Raw genomic sequence first — 18,555 nt, 5'->3', positions numbered from 1 at the left:
GTACACATCAGACTGTCCATTCTGTCAGGAAGGTCAGCACTTTATGTTGCAGCTGCTTGATAACTGGTCCTGATTAGAGACATCATGTTTTCACAAATTCTAGGATTGACTCTGTTTTATCAAGACAAGTTGGATGTAATGTGTAAAATTGAGGACAACTAATGAAATCAGGTTTTAATGTTTTTGTTTTCTTTCTTTTTCATGTTTGTGCGCTCTAATCCTCAATGAGTCACTGAGCAAAAAGAGCATAACATGCTTGTTTACCAGTTGGGCTTGTGTAATAAGCTCTTGATAATAAACGGAAATGATTGTTTTCTCAACGATGTAGAAGCTGATGATGAGAATATTAAGATCAACGTAGCATGTTGCTCTTCTACCAGACATTGTGTACTAACTGGATCTAGATATTGTCTAGCTGCTGGATCTATGGCTCATGTACATTTAAAGGAAAATGTGTCATTGACGTGTATGGTCTCTTGTAGGTCTGCAGTTGTTGTCCTAAGATCATAACTAGTGGATTATTCAACATGTGGACGTGCACATTTGTGAAATTGTAACCATGCAAATTAAATTTCTTCCATTAAATCAATCAGAAGTGATTAATTAGGCCAGTCTGTCCTCTGAAACGATTATGTGTAATGGATTGGACTGCAGTCAATAGCAGATATTTTTATGACTTGAGGCAGAAACCTGTTGGCTCAAAGTGATGGTGAACTCAACTGGTAGGTCATACGAGACCAGACAATCTGGCTGCTTTAGATCATCTTCAGATGGCTGTGAGAAAAACATGTCTCACTGATGGCGCACCTTTGCCGTGGTCAGCAGATAAATGATTTCTTCCTGTTGTGTAATGATGGTTATCCGTGTAAATGTTGGTATTTAGGTGTACATCTCCCGATTTCACTGCCGCCTTTATGGTTTCTACACGAAACATCACATGAGAACAAAGTGCTTAATAGCCCTGCAGCTAATATCCGTCGTTGTCCACTGATGAATCAATCTAGTTAAACCAGTTCATTTACCAGTAAATGTAAACATGCACTGTAACATTAATTGCACCAGATGTACAATTGTGTCCCAATCAAAGGGCGTGATGAGGATGGACTCTTATGTTGAACGTGCCATTGTTTTGTTGGATCTGAATTTCCTGATTCAAAAATGAATTGCCAAGATAAATTGATAATTAACTTGTTTGTCTTATCTGCTTTCATCTCTTCTAATCTCTCCAGGTAGGCTTTGAACAACACCTGGTGACACCTTCGCTGTCTGCAGCTCGTGACGAGAGGAAGCGACAAACCTGCTGCTTGGGTTGCAGCAGCACAGTGAATGAGAGGCTCTGAGGCTGATTACTCCCCCCCATTAAGTCTTTGAGGAGGTGGGGGGAGGAGGAGAAAGAGGAGGGAGCTGCTATAACCACCCAGAGCATGGGGCAAAAAGTCCCAGGTGGCATTAAAACCATTGATATGCGGGATCCAGCGTTCAGCCCCCTGAAGCTGGAGCTCCAGGCCCTGAGTCACACCAAGCCGTCTCGACTGGACCTGCTGCTGGACATGCCGCCCGCCGGCGTGGACATCCAGGTCCAGCACTCGTGGAACAACGACGACCGCTCCCTGAACATCTTCGTCAAGGACGACAACAAGCTGGTGTTTCACAGGCATCCTGTGGCGCAGAGCACGGACGCCGTCAGGGGGCACGTCGGCTACACGAGGGGACTGCATGTGTGGGAGATCAGCTGGGCCATGCGCCAGAGGGGCACGCACGCCGTGGTCGGAGTGGCTTCGAGTGACGCCCCGCTACACTCCGTCGGCTACACGGCTCTGGTGGGCAGCAACGCCGAGTCCTGGGGCTGGGACCTGTGCAGGAGTAAACTCTACCACGACGGCAAGAACCACCCAGGAAAAACCTACCCTGCCTTTCTGGAGCCAGACGACACCTTCATAATACCAGACTCCCTTTTAGTCGTGCTGGACATGGACGAGGGGACTCTGGGTTACATAGTGGACGGACATTATCTAGGGGTGGCGTTCAGAGGACTTAAGGGCAGGAAGCTGTACCCTGTGGTGAGCGCCGTGTGGGGACACTGTGAAATAAGAATCCGGTACATAAATGGACTTGATCGTAAGTACAAACTTAAAATGCTTTTTAAATATTCTGTTACTCTTTTCTCTCTGCGCCGACAGTGCTTTGCTATCCGCGACGTCTTGTTTCCAGCTCTTACTCAACCAGTGGCAGCTTTTATTAATGCAAAAAACAAAGGTGGGACAGCTGAGGGTTTGCCGTACTGTCTAAGCAGGACATGTTCCTGCTGACTTGCATCAGTATGGCGGCTTCTCCAGCTATTATGTAAATCACTTCCTGTGATAACATGACATTATTTGTATTCTTGCTCTGCAGTCCAGAATGCGTGTAAATTAATATTTAACAAAAATCTATGAATTGCCTTTTCTCATATGTGAATGTTTCTGAGTTAGCTCGATAACTGTACTTTGCCTTTGTTTTTAAACTAGGCTGTGGCGCCTCCATTATAGATTTCGACGCTTATGACTTTAAAGACACCCAGTGGTCCTTAATCTTTGTGGACAAAGACAAACACGGTTTTAAATGATTGAAAATGATGGTGAAAGGGTCATGAGCTTTAAATGAGGAAATGTAGGTTCTTATTAAAACATGCTGTACTGCCCTCATGTCCCAAGTGCTGTGTGCTCATTCGATTTTTATGTTCAGCTCAGATCCCGCGACCTAGTTTAGGCCTGTGGAAAACAAGCACTACAGATGCAATGATATACATAAAAGCCTGCTTCAATTTGATAGGACATTCCTCTTACTGGGGAAATGTGGTGATGTCAAAGGCAGCTCTGATTCAGTAGGCAGTGTTTGGCACTGTAGCTAAAGAATATACAGCAAGTAAGGTTTCCAAAAAAGTGTATCGATACTGAAACTCGGATATCGCACTGAAATGGAAATTTTTCAAGATGCCCTAAATTTCCATCACGTAAATTGTTTTCTCACCAGCGGTCACAAAAGAAAAAAAATATTCTCACAGATTGAATTCAATCAATTCACAGAAATGTCATTTATTTTTAGAAGTTATAGGCGCTACTAGAGAAAACTACCTGATGTGTTAATCTACCTTGTAATCTATGAAAGCTACGAAACAGACATTTGCTGAATTAAATTTACTTTAGTTCGATGTTCTCTCTAGTACACACACTCCAGCATCCAGATGTGTTAATACCACCTCCTGGAATGTTGGTCCATTTCTTACATGAGAGTGGATTTCACATCTGTGAAGTTCCTCCTTGAATAGCCTTCTTCTGTTGGCCATCTTCATTTAGTAGGAGTTTATTAAGAATTCTTATCCTATACTTGAAAGCACAAAACGGCTTAAATGTTTAATATCAAATTGTCTGGAGGCAACAACATTTCTCGTAACTGGTTTGTGAATATCTCGGTTAATGTTGTATTTTGCACAAAAAGCCACGTTATGGCCCACAAACCCTCTTGTTGTGATCTTCATGACAATGGAGGATAACGGTTGTAGTGCTGTTCCATTCCCATTTCATATCCGGTCACTTGTGTTCACTTCATTTAAGCTGGTGTCTGACACATTAGACACCGTCCCTTTAGTTAAGGCGTGACATTAACACACTCCTGAAACATGCTTCTCCTCACCTCTACTCCCCTCTTGTCTCCCCCTCTCTCCAGCTGAACCCCTTTCTCTGATGGACCTGTGTAGGCGTTCGGTGAGGGTGGCGTTAGGAAGAGACCGTCTGGGTGAGATCCATAGACTGCCCCTGCCGGCCTCCCTCAAGAACTACCTGCTCTACCAATGACGCCGGTGACGACGCCCTCGGCACACCCTCGTCTCCTCCTGTTTCTCTGGGATTCTTCTGGGGTTGAACCCGTTTGACCACATTGCTCGAGCCTCCTGGACTGACTCAGCCTTTAACAAGTATGCTTCTGTGACAGTGGGTGGACACCTTTTTTGAGTTTCTTATCCTGTTTTTATGACTCTTTGCAAACGTATCCTCAAACTTTATAAAATCAGGAATCACTGAGCGCTATGCACATGCTGAATCTGGACGATGCCCTGACGGTCACCATGTTGGTGTACCTCCTCCAGTTTTTAGGCTAATGTGGCATTTGTGGTCGGTATCTCTGCTGTGACTTTATTATTATGAATTTCTATCTAGTAGCCTTTTTAAATTGATGTTATTGGTTGTGCTACAACAAAATTTGTGTGATGGAAATTAAACTTTTGAGTTAGTGCACAAAGCACTGCCAGCATCTGACCACAAGGTGGCAGCACACACATCTGTACATCCTCTCAAATGATATTCTAACATGAAATCCTAGTTGTTTTTAAGAAATCATGGTTTTTAAATGGGTGTTTAATAAATTTGTGGTTCACACAACACATAAAGGAGGTGCTGACCACTCCATGGTAAGTCTGTAGTGCAGCGTGGATGAATGCACTGTGAGGCAGCTGTAGAGCAGCTCCGACCTCTCGCTGTACTCGGGGTTTCTCTGTGATTATGGAAGCGTGCCCCATTGCTCACCATCAAGGCATCCGACGGGAACGTCCACAGCAGAAATTTTAACGTAAGGTTAATGTCACTGTGATTATTTGTAGCATGCATCTGCAGGAAATCTTTCTCAATACAATCACATCTTTTTAAAAAAAATAAAAATAAATCTTTTCTGTCACTCCTGCTTTTCGTAGTGCAGTAGTTTTCAACCACATGCGGTCGGGGCCCAAGAGTGCTTTGTTGTTTTTTTTTATTCACCTAGTCTTGCCATCAGCTGATTTCACTGGTTTGCACATATTCAGCCAGAGAATGGAAACTAACCAATGAAATATCCACTGACGTGGTTCTTTGTAAGGACAACCTGCTGCTCTTGGGTCTCACTGGCACATAGCTGAGAACTCTGGCTGTAGTGTTTGTGTTATTTGACATGTAAAGGGGGGGAAACTATGTAGGTGGGCGGCGTTGTGCCTGAATCCACAAACTTCAGATTTAGGGCACCATAACAAGAGAAAAAGACAATCTACAAAGTGCTGCACAAATGTAATTGGCAATATATTGTCCAATGCCATATCATAGACCTGTTAACTAGTATTTTTAAATGTGCAGACATCTGTATTCAGCGCTCAGCTGGATGTGGACACACTGTGCCTCATGCTATTTTCTTTGATTCCAACTTCCATTTTATTTGTATTCCCTGTTGTAGGTTTGTATGTATCTATTAAAGTTTATTTCAAAGTATATATTGTGTGTTGTGCATTGTACAGGAATCCACTATGAAAATGTGAACACGCTACAGGGGACGGATGCAATATTAGTTGCTCTATTTAGGCAAAAATCATTACATGCTTCAAATGATGACTTCAAGAGATGATATGGAGTATTTAACCTAAAGTGAAATTCCATCAGATGGAGTTCATACGGTATATTTGAAGTTGTTTGGTACTGGCAGAATAACATTCAGCTGCTTCAGTTTCAGGGTCCTGGTAATGTGTATTAGTGACACCTGTGGTTTTCTTACTGGGGGGGCAATGAGTACATTGGGTGCTTTTCAATATGTTAATGTCTCTCCTCGCCTCCTCTCCTTGCGTCTTAGTCCGGCCTAGGAGAGATGCGAGCGGAAGAGGTAAGGGCAGAAGAGTTGAGACAACGGGCATTTAACAGATCAGACATCCTTGCTTCCGAGTTGTCATTTTAAAATGTAAATTAAATGTAACGTATGGCTCAGCATCATTTTATGATCTCTCAGATGAGCATGATAGTGTTCGTGGCAACTTGTACACTTACTATTATTTTTGAAATATAAAGATGGAATAGCTTTTATATATTTTATTTTGTGAGGCATTACAAATGTTTTAAAAAATGTATTAAAAGTTATATCAAGGTGAAACGTGGCCAAGGAATGTGGTTAGAACAAAGCTTTACGATGCACTATCCAAACTGAAGGCAGAAAGTAGGATCAACCATTTGATCATCTAAATAACTACATGTTATGAAAACAAAAAGCCGTTTGTAGAGTGCTGGAAATTTCAGCAAAGGATACACTGGTGTTTCCTCGGTCTCAGCTCCTCCAGAAGCCTCCTCTTTCCTCTATCCTAGTCTTGGCGAGATGCCTTTTTAAGGGATTGGAAAACCCTCCATGATGACGAAGGGGGCCAAGCGAGGCGAGGGGATGCGAGGAAGCATAAGTTAGCGTATTGAAAAGCACCCATGGAGTTTGGTGACCTTACTCAACCTGATCAGTGGTCTAATAGGCCACAATAATTAATAGCACCTGTGTGGATGTGCAGGGTCTTCAACCTGTCGAGGAATGCTTTTCTTTGCATTTCAAGTTAATTCAAAGTTGTTTACTTAAGACATAAAAGGCATTCAAATAAAGATATTAAACAAAAAGTGTAAAATAAAATACAACTACTGTAACAGTTTCAGTGCTTGCAGAAATTTGCAGTGAATTTGAACACGCACACACAGGCTAGACGCATAGTATTCACCATGTAAAAGTCTTTAACTGGTCTTGGCCTCTGAGCTGAACAACACTATTATTTATACAGGAACAGAATAATTTGACCCCTGACTTTGGGACCATAAATAGTACAGGAGGACCCTCTTTAGACGTTCTTTCCAGAAGGGAACTCCTTCCTGTCTGAAAGCCGGTGAGATGTTGAGCCACAACTTAAGGTGGCTATATGTCCTCTGCTCTAAAACTTGTTTCCTCCTTGCTTGCTGCTTCTATTTCATTTACAGTTGTTACAGTGCATTTTATGCGTAGATTCAATTTATTTCCTATTATTTTTTTTGTCTTGTGTATGTAGTTAGGAAATACTTTGAAAAATGTTCCCAAGCAACCAGCTACATGTGATGAATACAATACATGTTTAAAATAATAAAATGGCACCAACTATCCCTTCAAAAAGGTTATAAGCTAATTAAAAAGCAGTATCTAAATAGCAGGGATATTATAATACATTGGGTTACACTAAGTTGCAAAAACGAGATGAGCATACACACTTTAAAAACACCTTAATCACACTTTAAACTTTAAAATAATGTAGAATAAAGTAGATATGAGAGCGACCATTTAAGCGTGACTACCTCGTTTTTGTATCGTAAAATGTCAGTGAATGTTGCCAATCAAAAAATATTGGCAGACTAGCAGACTTCCCCTGAGATACCACTGGAGGTAAGGCAAACAAGTTCTAAGCTTTCAAAATGAAATATATTTAACTGTACTTTAGCCCGGCACCAGTGGGAACAAATACTGATGGGAGCAGGGAGTGGTGTGGGTGGGGGGGGGGGGGGTCTCTCTCTCACTGTGCACCACTCTCCAATTACTTTGGCAGTTTCGCTGATACAGTAAGTGAGGCACTTTAATCCCTGCAATGGTTTAGCTTTTTATATGAGGCACAGGATTAGGTTCAGCTAAATTTATTTGCACACACACACACACACACACACACACACGTACACACGTATGTTGTGTTCAGCAGCTGACTCAAAGAAACAGTGTTTTTTAAAGTACCCAGCAACCCCATTGGGATCTAAGTTGCAGCTGTAATTTAACAATGCCAGTAGTTCAAAAATAACACGATAATGGTTTAAAAAATGAATTTAAGTGACAAGAGAATTAAAGCTAAAGGCAGAGCTGTTCTCCAGCTGTATGTTTCATATTTGGTCACATGGTGTCAGCATTTCCAACTTACTATAAAACCATAACAACCAGTGAAGATCATCCGGTCCCATTGTTGAGCATTAATTCCTTGTGTGACTGAGAAAGAGTACCAATACAACAATGTAGAAGTACTCCATTATACGTCCTGCATTCAAGATTTTACTTGTTAGACTTTTATTTTATATATTTGCACTCTTCCTACACTGTACTGCAACTGCTGCTCAGGATAAATCAAGTTGTATCTTCGCTTATCTTGAGAAGTATTATTAGAAACAAATGTACTGAAAGTATCACAGTTAAAGTACTCCTTGCCCTTTGGACTGATCTCATAATATAAATGCAACAATGTGTAAGCAGCTTTGTACAGTTGTAGCTGGTCGAGGTGGAGGGAGGTGGTTATTAGGTGATGAGATGATTTATGGTGCAGGAAAGAAGAAAAAGCTAAATCCTGCTCGACACATTTGTGTAGTACATGCCATAAATATCTCAGATTTGTACTTAAAGTGGCAATCCTTAAGATTTCAGCCCTGGTGGATTTAGAATTTCTATTTGAGTGAAAACAAAGAAAGTGTGCTTTGAGTTTAGCAGTGTGGAGTCTTGGGCTGTGTCTGAAATTCCATATTAACATGCTATTTTTCAGCATTGTGTGCGTAAAAACTGTAATACAGCAGCTTTTCCGGGGAATGTCGCCACAGACACCTCGTTCTTAATTAATACTTTCATCAGTAGGCCGTAGGCTCATTCCCCGTTGTGTTACCTCCTTCAGCGATACACGGGGCTTTATTTATTTAAATTAAAATCTTCCAGTTTGCCATAGCTACTACAACGAACTTTAAGTTTGCGTTCGTTTTGACGGTCCCCATGGACAAAAGCATTACTGTTACTGAGCACCCTTTTACTGCAGCAGAGTCAGATAGCAGGCCCCTCGCAGACCTGGTCCCGGTTGTTGGCTCCCAGCGGGGACTGGCGCAGCAGCGGGGTAATGCTCTGCTCCTGGCCGGAGGAGGAGCTGCTGAGGAGGAGCGAAGCCGGATCTGGGGCTGGTTGCTGCTTGAGGCCGTGCTCGAGTCTGAACTGAAGGAGTTTCTGGTGAACCTGCGCAATTTTGTCTGATTATGCGCATAATCTGATCTGGTGGCACCAGTGACGAGCATTGAGAATAACTATATAGAAATGGCCAATCTTCTCACTGGTGGTCTTGTTTACTCGTGTAGAGACCTAAGTACTAAATTGAGACTGTTTTATAACCAGTGAAAAGTTCCTCACAGTAACTTTAAGTACAATACTGAAGTAAATGTACATAGTTACTTTAACTTTAAAATACATTTGCCAGTTGAAAGTTCAATTACAGAAGCATTTCATGTTGGTGACTCATATAAAGGACACCCAAAACCTGTTTTGCAATAAGTGAAATGCAATTTATTGCTCAAGCACATGTTTGTTTACATGTTAATAATGTAGGCCTATGTTAACACGCGATGACAAACCTGTTATGATTTCAAACAGGACAAAAAGAAAGTGCAGCTGGTTTGACTAGACAATTTTGATATAATGACAAAGATGTTATTGCACAGACAAAAGAACAAACGAAGTACTATTATTTTTTTGTAGATTTATAGCCTCAACAGGGTGACAGCATACCAACTTGTATTACTCACCGCTCATTGGTGTACAGCACATCACATGTCTATTATGTCACACAATCAGGCATGGAGTCATATTTCAAGAAAATCAAAGGCCCTGTTGTTCTGTGATCTTCCTTTCTAAAAAGATGTGACCATCCATTTCCTGTCAGAGTAGGAACAGCCAATAATAGTTTGATGGAAAGTCAAAAAAGACAATCGGTCTGTTCCCAACCAGACTTCACTGAGAAACCTTTTTTCTCAGTTTCATAAAGTTTTTATTCTCATTATGTCGCATTCTTATTATTCATATCTACTTCACAAGTGAAGTGTGAAAAAATCTAGTGTTTTTTAGTTTAAAAAAGTTTTTGAAGACATTTTAGTCTCTATATTTAATGATATCTCATTTTAAGACTAATTCATTGAATACTATTTGTCAATCGTGCAGAGTGAAAATTTACACTGAAACCAGTGAAGGTCAGGAGGAACTCGGAGGTACAAAGTGTTGTTCTCCTGTTGTTTTGTTCATCTTTGTTGCTGGTAATAATTGTCCATCAACATGAGAGAAAAGATCAATCGCTTACGGCAGTGAGCACGTGTCCCTACGTCACGGACAACACCCCCGTCCGGCCCCTGACGTAAACCGTGAGCAGTTGCTGAGGTCAACCACTGCCGCTCCACCGAGCCGGGTAGAGACAGACAGACAGACACTCACGTGGGGATCATACAGCCGTTGTTCTTCTCCTTCTCTTTGAACCAAAGAGATTTGAACAAGCGACACGACACGAGTATGGTGGCTGTTTGAAAAAGAAAAGGATGGCACACACAGACACTCTGCTGAATCTCTTTGCAGGGGGGTAAGTCTCATTAATGTTACTGCTCCTAACCAGAGTAACGTTATTAATAGCTCAGAGGTTCATGTAACACGACATTGGGTTATGCGATGTTTGTCACATAAGTACATTTGAGTATCCACGTATAAATGACTCGTTAATCTAACGCGTTCTCGGCATTAGAGAGTCAGCATGCTAAGGGTATCCGAGCTAGCTCGTGTTAGCATAGCACAATCTGCCGCATTCAACACAGGAGACGTTTGTTTGACTACGTTCTCAATTCTGCTGTAAACGGACGAGACGAAATAACAACTCACTACAACATTAACTTCTTCATCTTAAACTAGTTATTAAATAACGTTGTTGTCGTGGACAAAGAGCCCGCGGTACATCCGTGTGGAAGTTTGCTAACACCTGCTAGCTACAGTTAGCTAGCGAGATAACTGTCTGGTCTGGAAGGTCGTATTCGTGTTGTGAGTTACAACGCGATGTAAGATGACACACTGCGTTAGAAATGACGCTAATATGTGTAATACAAGACTGTGAAGGTGGCGCGGTCATAAGAGATGCCGGCGGGCTTTAGCTAACCTTATGCGATGTCCTTTGGCGTTATGCAACGTTTAAAGTGGAGACGTTCATGCTGGCGATGCTAGCTAAGCTCCTCATAATGACATTAAGGCCTGTGATGTTAAAGCCGCGTTTAAAAAGCACCGGCTTGTTAAAATGACGCCATTTCACCCTTGAAATGTTATAATGAGCTTTTAAGTTAGCTAACGCTAGCTCAACTCAGTTTGGCTAAATGAGAAATGAGTCAACTGTATAATAATACGACGATGATGATGTTGACTGCTTTGTTTAACTGCAGGCAGTATTAAAACGTCCAGTATGTGGAACCTTGGAGAGATGTGTGTTTATCTCTCGAGGTAACAGTTACTCAAAACCAGCCGAACTCGTAGAGCAGCCTGTGGTCGAAATACTAACGAGAGCAATACGTAATGCACACGATGTAATACTACAAACACACTGGTCCTTTTCAGAGGGCCCACTCTCTTGCATTCGCAGCCTGGATTTCTTAACTTTGTGGCTACAGGTCATGGCCACGACAATTCAACACCGCATTGTGTCATCATAGTTGCATGTTTGTCAAATTAGGTTATGGAACATGGAAAATCCTGTAACACTGACTATGATTCCATGTCTGTAATTCAATAACAAAGCACTCGGATATGGGCGGACAGGTGTTAAATAATCATTGATGTAATTGTGTCAGGTGTTGCTTTTGCTGAGATGTTTGACTCTGTCCTCACATCACAACTGGCACAGAGGCATAGTCTGATCCCTTCCAAACTTCTAAGCTTGTCACCGATATGTTTACAGACACAGTTGATAAAGGATGTACCAATTTGAACTGTAGATCACTAAATGAATGCATTTGTTTTGCTGGAATAGGAAAACTGGCATAAATAAAACAGGCAAATGACTCCGTCCAAGTGCAATTAAAGTGTCTGAGCCATATAACCCTCTGCACCAGATGTGTTGGGTTAACTCTGAGTATTTCCATTGCACAGCCAGAGACCGGTCTTTGACCATACTTGTTCATTGCACTCGGCCATAGCTCCTCGGCTTTGTTATGATGGAAGAACACTCTGCTCAGTCAAAGCCAATATGAGTATCCTTGCAAATAGAAAACCCACTCTACTTAGGTTACGTTCATCTATTTGCTTGTACAATGTAAAACACTCGAAAGTCCATAATCCTTACTTTTTTGTATTATTATCAATTTGCAGATGTAGTGGTACGGTGGGAGCCATCGTGACCTGCCCCCTGGAGGTGTTGAAAACACGGTTGCAGTCTTCTGGTCTCGCCCTTCGACCCGTCTTCCAGGTCCATCTGGGCACCCTCAGCGGCACTGGAGTTATTCGACCGGGTACAGTTACTCCAGGGCTTCTTCAGGTTCTACGGTAAGACGTTTGTCTTTGATGTGTTGGCTGTTACTTGAGGTAATTGCATTTTTCTAACTGCAAACAAAGGTACACACAGTTGCACTCTCTCCTTAGTGGGACTACCCTAAAGGGACTGTCATTATTGTAAGCTGGCTACCTATTATAGTTACAAAGTGACGCCCTGCTGACTTTTACCCCGCGAAGACCTCAACGATTAAGCGTAACTGATGTGTTGACATTACGAATTATAATATATGTGTATATGTAATATATATATTTTTGGAATAGTTGTATTAAGTCATGTGCTGTTCTTTTGATTTAGTCCATGAAATTACTTTGGTCTTAAAATTCAGACCTCAAATCCTACATAACGTGAGGATCTGGACCCTCCTGTTTGGTGTCTTTAACCAGCTGTTTGGGGCACATTGTGGCACATGTTTTTTTGGTGTGTTGTCCATGAAAGTAGCCTTTTTATGACTTTGCTTAGGTTGGTAAGAACTAAAAGCAGCCCCAGTGGGCCAAGATGAAGAAGGGGAGGTTTTATCCAGGGTGCTCAGAGTCGTATTACACTAGAGGGCTGAACTAGTCTGGACTGGTCAGCTGTTGCTGTTAAAGTTATATATCAATATGCATATTACATATATATTTCAAAAGCCCCAAACAATTATATGTACACATTTTCTTGTAAACTTACCGTAGTTCATACAATTTGATTTTTCAGAGCTGTTGAGGAATTGTCTTTGTATTTACAGGCTTATATTTATGCAAAACTATTTCTAGACATAAAACCTCTTCTCCAAGTGATTGAAACCTCAGTAGTGAGCACTGCATTATTGTGTTTAAACTCATTGTTGTTAAGGTGTCCGGGTATCGGTGAGAGAGAGGTGGAATGCGTGCACACTGCTTGACAGGTTCGCATTACAGACGCCAACACAAATTGCAGTTTCACCCTCTCCCTCTGCGTAGCCCCAGACAGACCTGAATATCATCTAGCGAGTGAAGTTAACTCCCTACAAAGAGTTTAAAAAAAACCTTGTGGGGACGTGGCCGACGTGACAGGTCACTGCAGAGAGGTCTGGGTCTCGTGTATACACTTGGTTAAACTGGCTCAAATGAACAGAACTGGCGAAACACTTCGCTGCGGGAGCTGTCGTACTCATTCCCACAATAGAAATGGTGGGGTCAGTCCTACACTGACCTTTTCTGTACCCCAGACCATCACACTACCACCACCATATTTTACTGTTGGTATGATGTTCTTTTTCTGAAATGCCGTGTTACGTTTACGCCAGATGTAATGGGACATACACCTTCCAAAAAGTTCAACTTTTGTCTCGTCAGTCCACAGAGTATTTTCCCAAAAGTCTTGGGGATCATCAAGATGTTTTCTGGCAAAACTGAGACGAGCCTTTATGTTCTTTTTGCTCAGCAGTGGTTTTCGTCTTGGAACTCTGCCATGCAGGCCATTTTTGCCCAGTCTCTTTCTTATGGTGGAGTCATGAACACTGACCTTAATTGAGGCAAGTGAGGCCTGCAGTTCTTTGGATGTTGTTCTGGGGTCATTTGTGACCTCTTGGATGAGTCGTCGCTGCGCTCTTGGGGTAATTTTGGTCAGCCGGCCACTCCTGGGAAGGTTCACCACTGTTCCATGTTTTCGCCATTTGTGGATAATGGCTCTCACTGTGGTTCGCTGGAGTCCCAAAGCTTTAGAAATGGCTTTGTAACCTTTTATAGACTGATAGATCTCAATTACTTTGTTTCTCATTTGTTCCTGAATTTCTTTGGATCGCAGCATGATGTCTAGCTTTTGAGGATCTTTTGGTCTACCTCACTTTGTCAGGCAGGTCCTATTTAAGTGATTTCTTGATTGAGAACAGGTGTGGCAGTAATCAGGCCTGGGTGTGGCTAGAGAAATTGAACTCAGCTTTCCAAAGATGTGATAAACCACAGTTAATTTATGTTTTAACAGGGGGGGGAATCACTTTTTCACACAGGGCCATGTAGGTTTGGATTTTTGTTTCCCCCTTAATAATAAAAACCTTCATTTAAAAACTGCATTTTGTGTTTACTTGTGTTATCTTTGTCTAATATTTAAATTTGTTTGATGATCTGAAACATTAAAGTGACAAACGTGCAAAAAAATAAGAAATCAGGAAGGGGGCAAACACTTTTTCACACAACTGTATGTAAACTCAACCACCAATCAAAACACTATTTTTCTTTTGTTTCAGGTCTATACTAGAAAAAGAGGGACCAAGATCACTTTTCCGTGGTCTGGGGCCGAATCTTGTTGGTGTGGCCCCGTCAAGGTACAGTTAAATCAGTGTCTGCACTCAGTCTCGCCACCATCCCCACCCATTGCAGTTTTATTTAACAAAGTCCTGACCCTATGGCAGTCTCTGTGTTAATGAGTACCTGCCACAGGTTATTGATGACGCACATTGAAGTGATATTCAAAAACAATAAACAAAGCAGAGGCCAAGAAGGTGGCAGAGAGTGTGTTTCTCTGTAAAGTCTGTTGTTTTGATGTGGCAAAACACGAGTCCTCTGTACTTGTATTTGATCAAACTTAACACAACATAAAATACAAAAAAGGAACACTGTTTGTTTAACTCTGTGACACTAAAGTATCGCACATGGTTCTGACGATGGCTTGATAGTAACTGATCTGCCTTAAGTCAAAACAAAAGTTCAATATTATGTAGGTACATATTGTTTCATTTTCACCGTTTATTTTGTAGTGTCAACAAATAGTCCGGCCGTTGGCATGTTTTCTCGTGGTTCATAATCTAAACTCAATAAAACCGTAAAATGAACAGTCCTGATGCATTTCCCATAAAATGTTGATTTAGACTTTGAGACTGCGTTAAACTGAAAAAGGTTCATAGGTTACGTATGCTTTCCCCACATGGTTAATGAGTAGCTGCAGCATGATCCTTCGCCCAGTGATTCCACTGTCGCTCTATTCCACTGGCCAGCTTGCACAGGCTCACATTCAGGGCAGCCCTGTGGGCATCTGTGGTGCTTATTCAGCCCATTCTGGTGCAGTGGCAGTTTGTTCCAGAAGTAGAGAGAACAGGCATTGGGAAACAGACTGCTCTGGATGCACTCTGCCAAAGGCCCAACACAAGTCCAAATGGACTTTTTTTTTTTTTTTTTGCAGAATTGCCCAGTTCACATATTGAAATGCATTCATTTAATCACTGTGTTCTAATTCTTTATAGCTGCTTCTGTGTAGAGTCCTCACCCGTTTGTTCTCTGTGTTTCAGAGCCATTTACTTTGCTGCATACTCGAAAGCTAAAGAGACATTCAATGGGCTGTTTGTCCCTAATAGTGGAGTGGTGCACATGTCCTCTGCTGGTGTTGCAGGTGAGCAGTCTGCATGTTAGCCTTTGTTTACATGCTTATAAACAGCTGTAACATGTAATGCAATCCAGGGCCCTGCAAAAACAGTATTGCTAAAGCGTATGCTTTGTCTACCCTGTGGATGACATAACAGAATGCCTCCATAGCATTTTTGAATATAAAAACAGACTTCAAAAGGTCAATCATTACAAGGCCAATATTTCTGACTGCAGTATTTTTTTTTTTTTTACAGATGTTATGAGTTAAATTGAGGGGATGAAATTAATCTTATATTGAACTGCAGTGTAAAACTGAATGTGCTTCTTGACCCCTCTGCTCTCAGCTTTCGTTACTAACTCTATAATGAACCCCATCTGGATGGTCAAGACCAGAATGCAGCTGGAGAAAAAGTGTGTACACTCCTAATTTCACCTATCATGTGTGTACTCATATTTTAGCTCTAGTATTCTGTGTTAGGGCTGTGTAGAACAATCTGACTTATTTTAGGGTAAATTACTCCATATAATGTGACCTTTAACAGAAACCTTTAACAGACCTCCACGATGGTGTCCTTGTGCAGATTGTGAGACTGAGCGTGTGACCCGGCTCCATAAATACACAGTGCTGACGCACTGTCCTGCGTGCAGAAGAAGAGTCTATATTTACACTACAGAGTACAGGGCAGTAGTATCATGTGAGGACTCAGGAACAGATCTGTCTGTAAAGAACACCTGTCCTGTGGCACAGAATTCAGTGACCACTATACTAGATACTCATTCAACTCAATAAGGAAACTCCAGGGGGTTACATACTTCCTCAAAGGGCTGAAAGTTGATTAATCACTGAAACAAAAAACAGATAATGATCATTAACAGTTAGAATAGCTGTTGTTTCAACCTTCCCACCAAATGTGATTTTGGCACTGAGTCTGACCGTTTCTCCTCTTTAGAGCCAGAGGAGAGAAGAAGATGAATGCACTGCAGTGCGCCCGATATGTTTACAAAATGGAAGGAATTCGGGGCTTCTACCGAGGCTTGACTGCATCTTATGCTGGCATCTCGGAGACCATGATCTGCTTCCTCATCTACGAGACACTGAAGAAACGCCTCGCCGAGCGCCAATTCGCCTCCTCAAATGGTGAAAAGGAGAAAGGGGCATCCGACTTCCTGGGCCTGATGATGGCTGCTGCTTTTTCAAAGGGTTGTGCGTCCTGCATAGCCTATCCACACGGTAAGCACTAACATCCGTTGTTTGTCTCTTGCAACACAACAACCTAATGTCAGGAAGATGTATTTGTCTATATGACTAATACTATTTTTTTGTCTCCACAGAGGTAATTCGGACAAGGCTGCGTGAGGAAGGCAGCAAGTACAAGTATTTCTTCCAGACGGGGAGGTTAATAGCTGTGGAGGAAGGCTATGCAGCTTTTTATAGAGGACTCGTTCCACAGCTAATTAGACAAATCCCCAACACAGCCATTGTCCTCTCCACGTATGAACTCATTGTCCATCTTCTTGGAGAATCAAAGTGAAGAAAAAATGCTGGATAGTTGGGATCCTGACAAACAATGGATGCCACACAAAACCCCAAAACCTGCTGGGCAAACGACTTTTGAAAATGCAGTACATACATTTTATTTAATGTGGCGCTACAGAGACTTTTATGGTGGAGCTGAAGCAGGTTGTACCGTTATCCAAAGAGCTAAACACATTGTTTTATTGAAAGCTTGTTGTTAGGAGTTTATCAAAACAACTGAAGAAGTCATGGTACTTCAATTGAAACTCCAATCCTGTGAAAAAAAGGTCATCTTCTTAGAGAACTAGTGTTAAGTTAACTAAATTATTGTATTTCTTTTATGGCATTGTTTGTTCCCATTTTATCGGTGGTAAATGTACCAGCAGACATTGCACAGGTTGACTCTTTTGGCAATTCAGATGAAGTGCTACTGTTAGTGCTGCTCCTTGAAATGTAATGACCACCAATCATTTTGAGTTTTTCTGTTTCACAAATTCACTGGTTTTGAAGTTTGATTTACAGAGAAATGTATCATATTTTTCATTAATATATATATATATATATATATATACATACATGCAGGCTTATCTGTATGTTTTCTTTGTGGAAAAAAGATAGTCACCTTTTACAATATAATGAGAACTTGGATGCCTGTTTGACCAATGGCTCAGTAAAATGCATCAAAAAACAATATCGTTTATTCACCCAAATACTGAAGAAATGATTTCATTATTACAAAAATGTACAATTACTGTGATGAAAGCACAAGGGACTAGTTGGCTGGTTCTGTTCTGAAGTCCAAATATTCAGTTTGATTTGAGAATTTCTAGTCGGTGATGACGCCGAGATTTTGCTGGAAACTATTTTTGGAGGAAAAAGGTGTCTTCAGAGCTTTCTTAAAGGAGTTCATCCCACTTTTAGGATTATTCTAAATGTCTCCAACCTAAAACGTGCCGTACAGACTCTGCTCTCTATTTGAAACATGCTTTATGCTTCGACTGAACATCAAGATGTGTTTTCTGTTCACTTTCGTCCAGTTAATTTAGGTTGCTGACATTGTTACCTTTATTTAGTAATGGCTGCCTCACGTACAGTCTTCCACATATGTCTATAAAAAAAAAGAATCACCCCGTGGACATTTTTGTACTTATTTTTACAACTTTGAATCAGTAGAGCTCATCTTTTATCACCTTGAGCAAGATTAAAAAAAACAAAACATTATTTGATGCCAAAGTGAAAGGAAATGTGTACACATTGAGCTAAATGAAGTACAAATATAAATGGATGGATGTGGAAGTATTCACCTTAAAGTTGGTGTTGAATTATAAAGGCACCGTAGGCAGCAATTACAGACTTGAATCAGTGTAAAAAAAAAAAGTCTATTTTTCGTAAAATTGATGACGTCAAATTGTAAAGGATTCACGATTCAACAATTTTCCAGTCCTACAAATTCCGGGTTGGATTGAGGTCTATAGACTCCGATTCGGTCATTTCCACGACTCCAACCTCTTGGCTTTGCAGCCTCTGTGGTTTGAATGGAAAATATATCTTCAGCCAAGTCGCAGTTCTCTTTCAGACTTTTCAGGATATCAATTATTTTT

At 41.3% G+C, this 18,555-nt stretch overlaps 2 protein-coding genes across 4 annotated transcripts in view; both read left to right on the top strand.

The window, feature by feature from the left end:
• Positions 1 to 5,269, top strand: part of spsb1 (splA/ryanodine receptor domain and SOCS box containing 1) — a 7,970-nt gene extending 2,701 nt beyond the window's left edge. For both annotated transcript variants that reach the window (XM_031845861.1, XM_031845859.1), the window contains exons 2-3: positions 1,230 to 2,118; positions 3,706 to 5,269. In XM_031845861.1, the coding sequence (XP_031701721.1) occupies positions 1,425 to 2,118; positions 3,706 to 3,833 (822 nt within the window). In that variant the 5' untranslated portion in view covers positions 1,230 to 1,424 and the 3' untranslated portion in view covers positions 3,834 to 5,269. The remainder of the gene's footprint in view (positions 1 to 1,229; positions 2,119 to 3,705) is intronic.
• Positions 5,270 to 9,960: 4,691 nt separating this feature from the next.
• On the top strand, positions 9,961 to 18,080 carry slc25a33 (solute carrier family 25 member 33). 2 transcript variants are annotated; one of them, XM_031845776.1, is made up of 7 exons: positions 9,961 to 10,174; positions 11,938 to 12,111; positions 14,325 to 14,402; positions 15,363 to 15,463; positions 15,783 to 15,849; positions 16,389 to 16,669; positions 16,771 to 18,080. In XM_031845776.1, the coding sequence occupies exons 1-7, from the start codon at positions 10,134 to 10,136 to the stop codon at positions 16,968 to 16,970; spliced, it is 942 nt and encodes a 313-aa protein (XP_031701636.1). In that variant the 5' UTR covers positions 9,961 to 10,133; the 3' UTR covers positions 16,971 to 18,080. The 2 variants fall into 2 exon arrangements, with proteins under 2 accessions (XP_031701636.1, XP_031701635.1); XM_031845775.1 differs by lacking the exon at positions 9,961 to 10,174 and having other exon boundaries at positions 10,186 to 12,111.
• The last annotated feature ends 475 nt before the right edge of the window (positions 18,081 to 18,555 follow it).

This window comes from Anarrhichthys ocellatus, unplaced genomic scaffold, assembly GCF_004355925.1.
Source record: "Anarrhichthys ocellatus isolate YVR2014 unplaced genomic scaffold, GSC_Weel_1.0 scaffold5, whole genome shotgun sequence".
Taxonomy (NCBI): Eukaryota; Metazoa; Chordata; class Actinopteri; order Perciformes; family Anarhichadidae; genus Anarrhichthys; species Anarrhichthys ocellatus.
The sequence above is the reverse complement of the archived record's forward strand: the minus strand, read 5'-3'. Positions and strand labels throughout refer to the sequence as shown.

Excerpts from the sequence above, each read along its gene's own strand:
- slc25a33 (XM_031845775.1), top strand. The coding sequence starts at position 11,816 with ATGAGTATCCTTGCAAATAGAAAACCCACTCTACTTAGGTTACGTTCA. Across the intron at positions 15,464-15,782 it reads GTCCTCTGCTGGTGTTGCAG|CTTTCGTTACTAACTCTATA; the intron begins GTGAGCAGTCTG and ends CTCTGCTCTCAG. Across the intron at positions 16,670-16,770 it reads CTGCATAGCCTATCCACACG|AGGTAATTCGGACAAGGCTG; the intron begins GTAAGCACTAAC and ends TTGTCTCCACAG.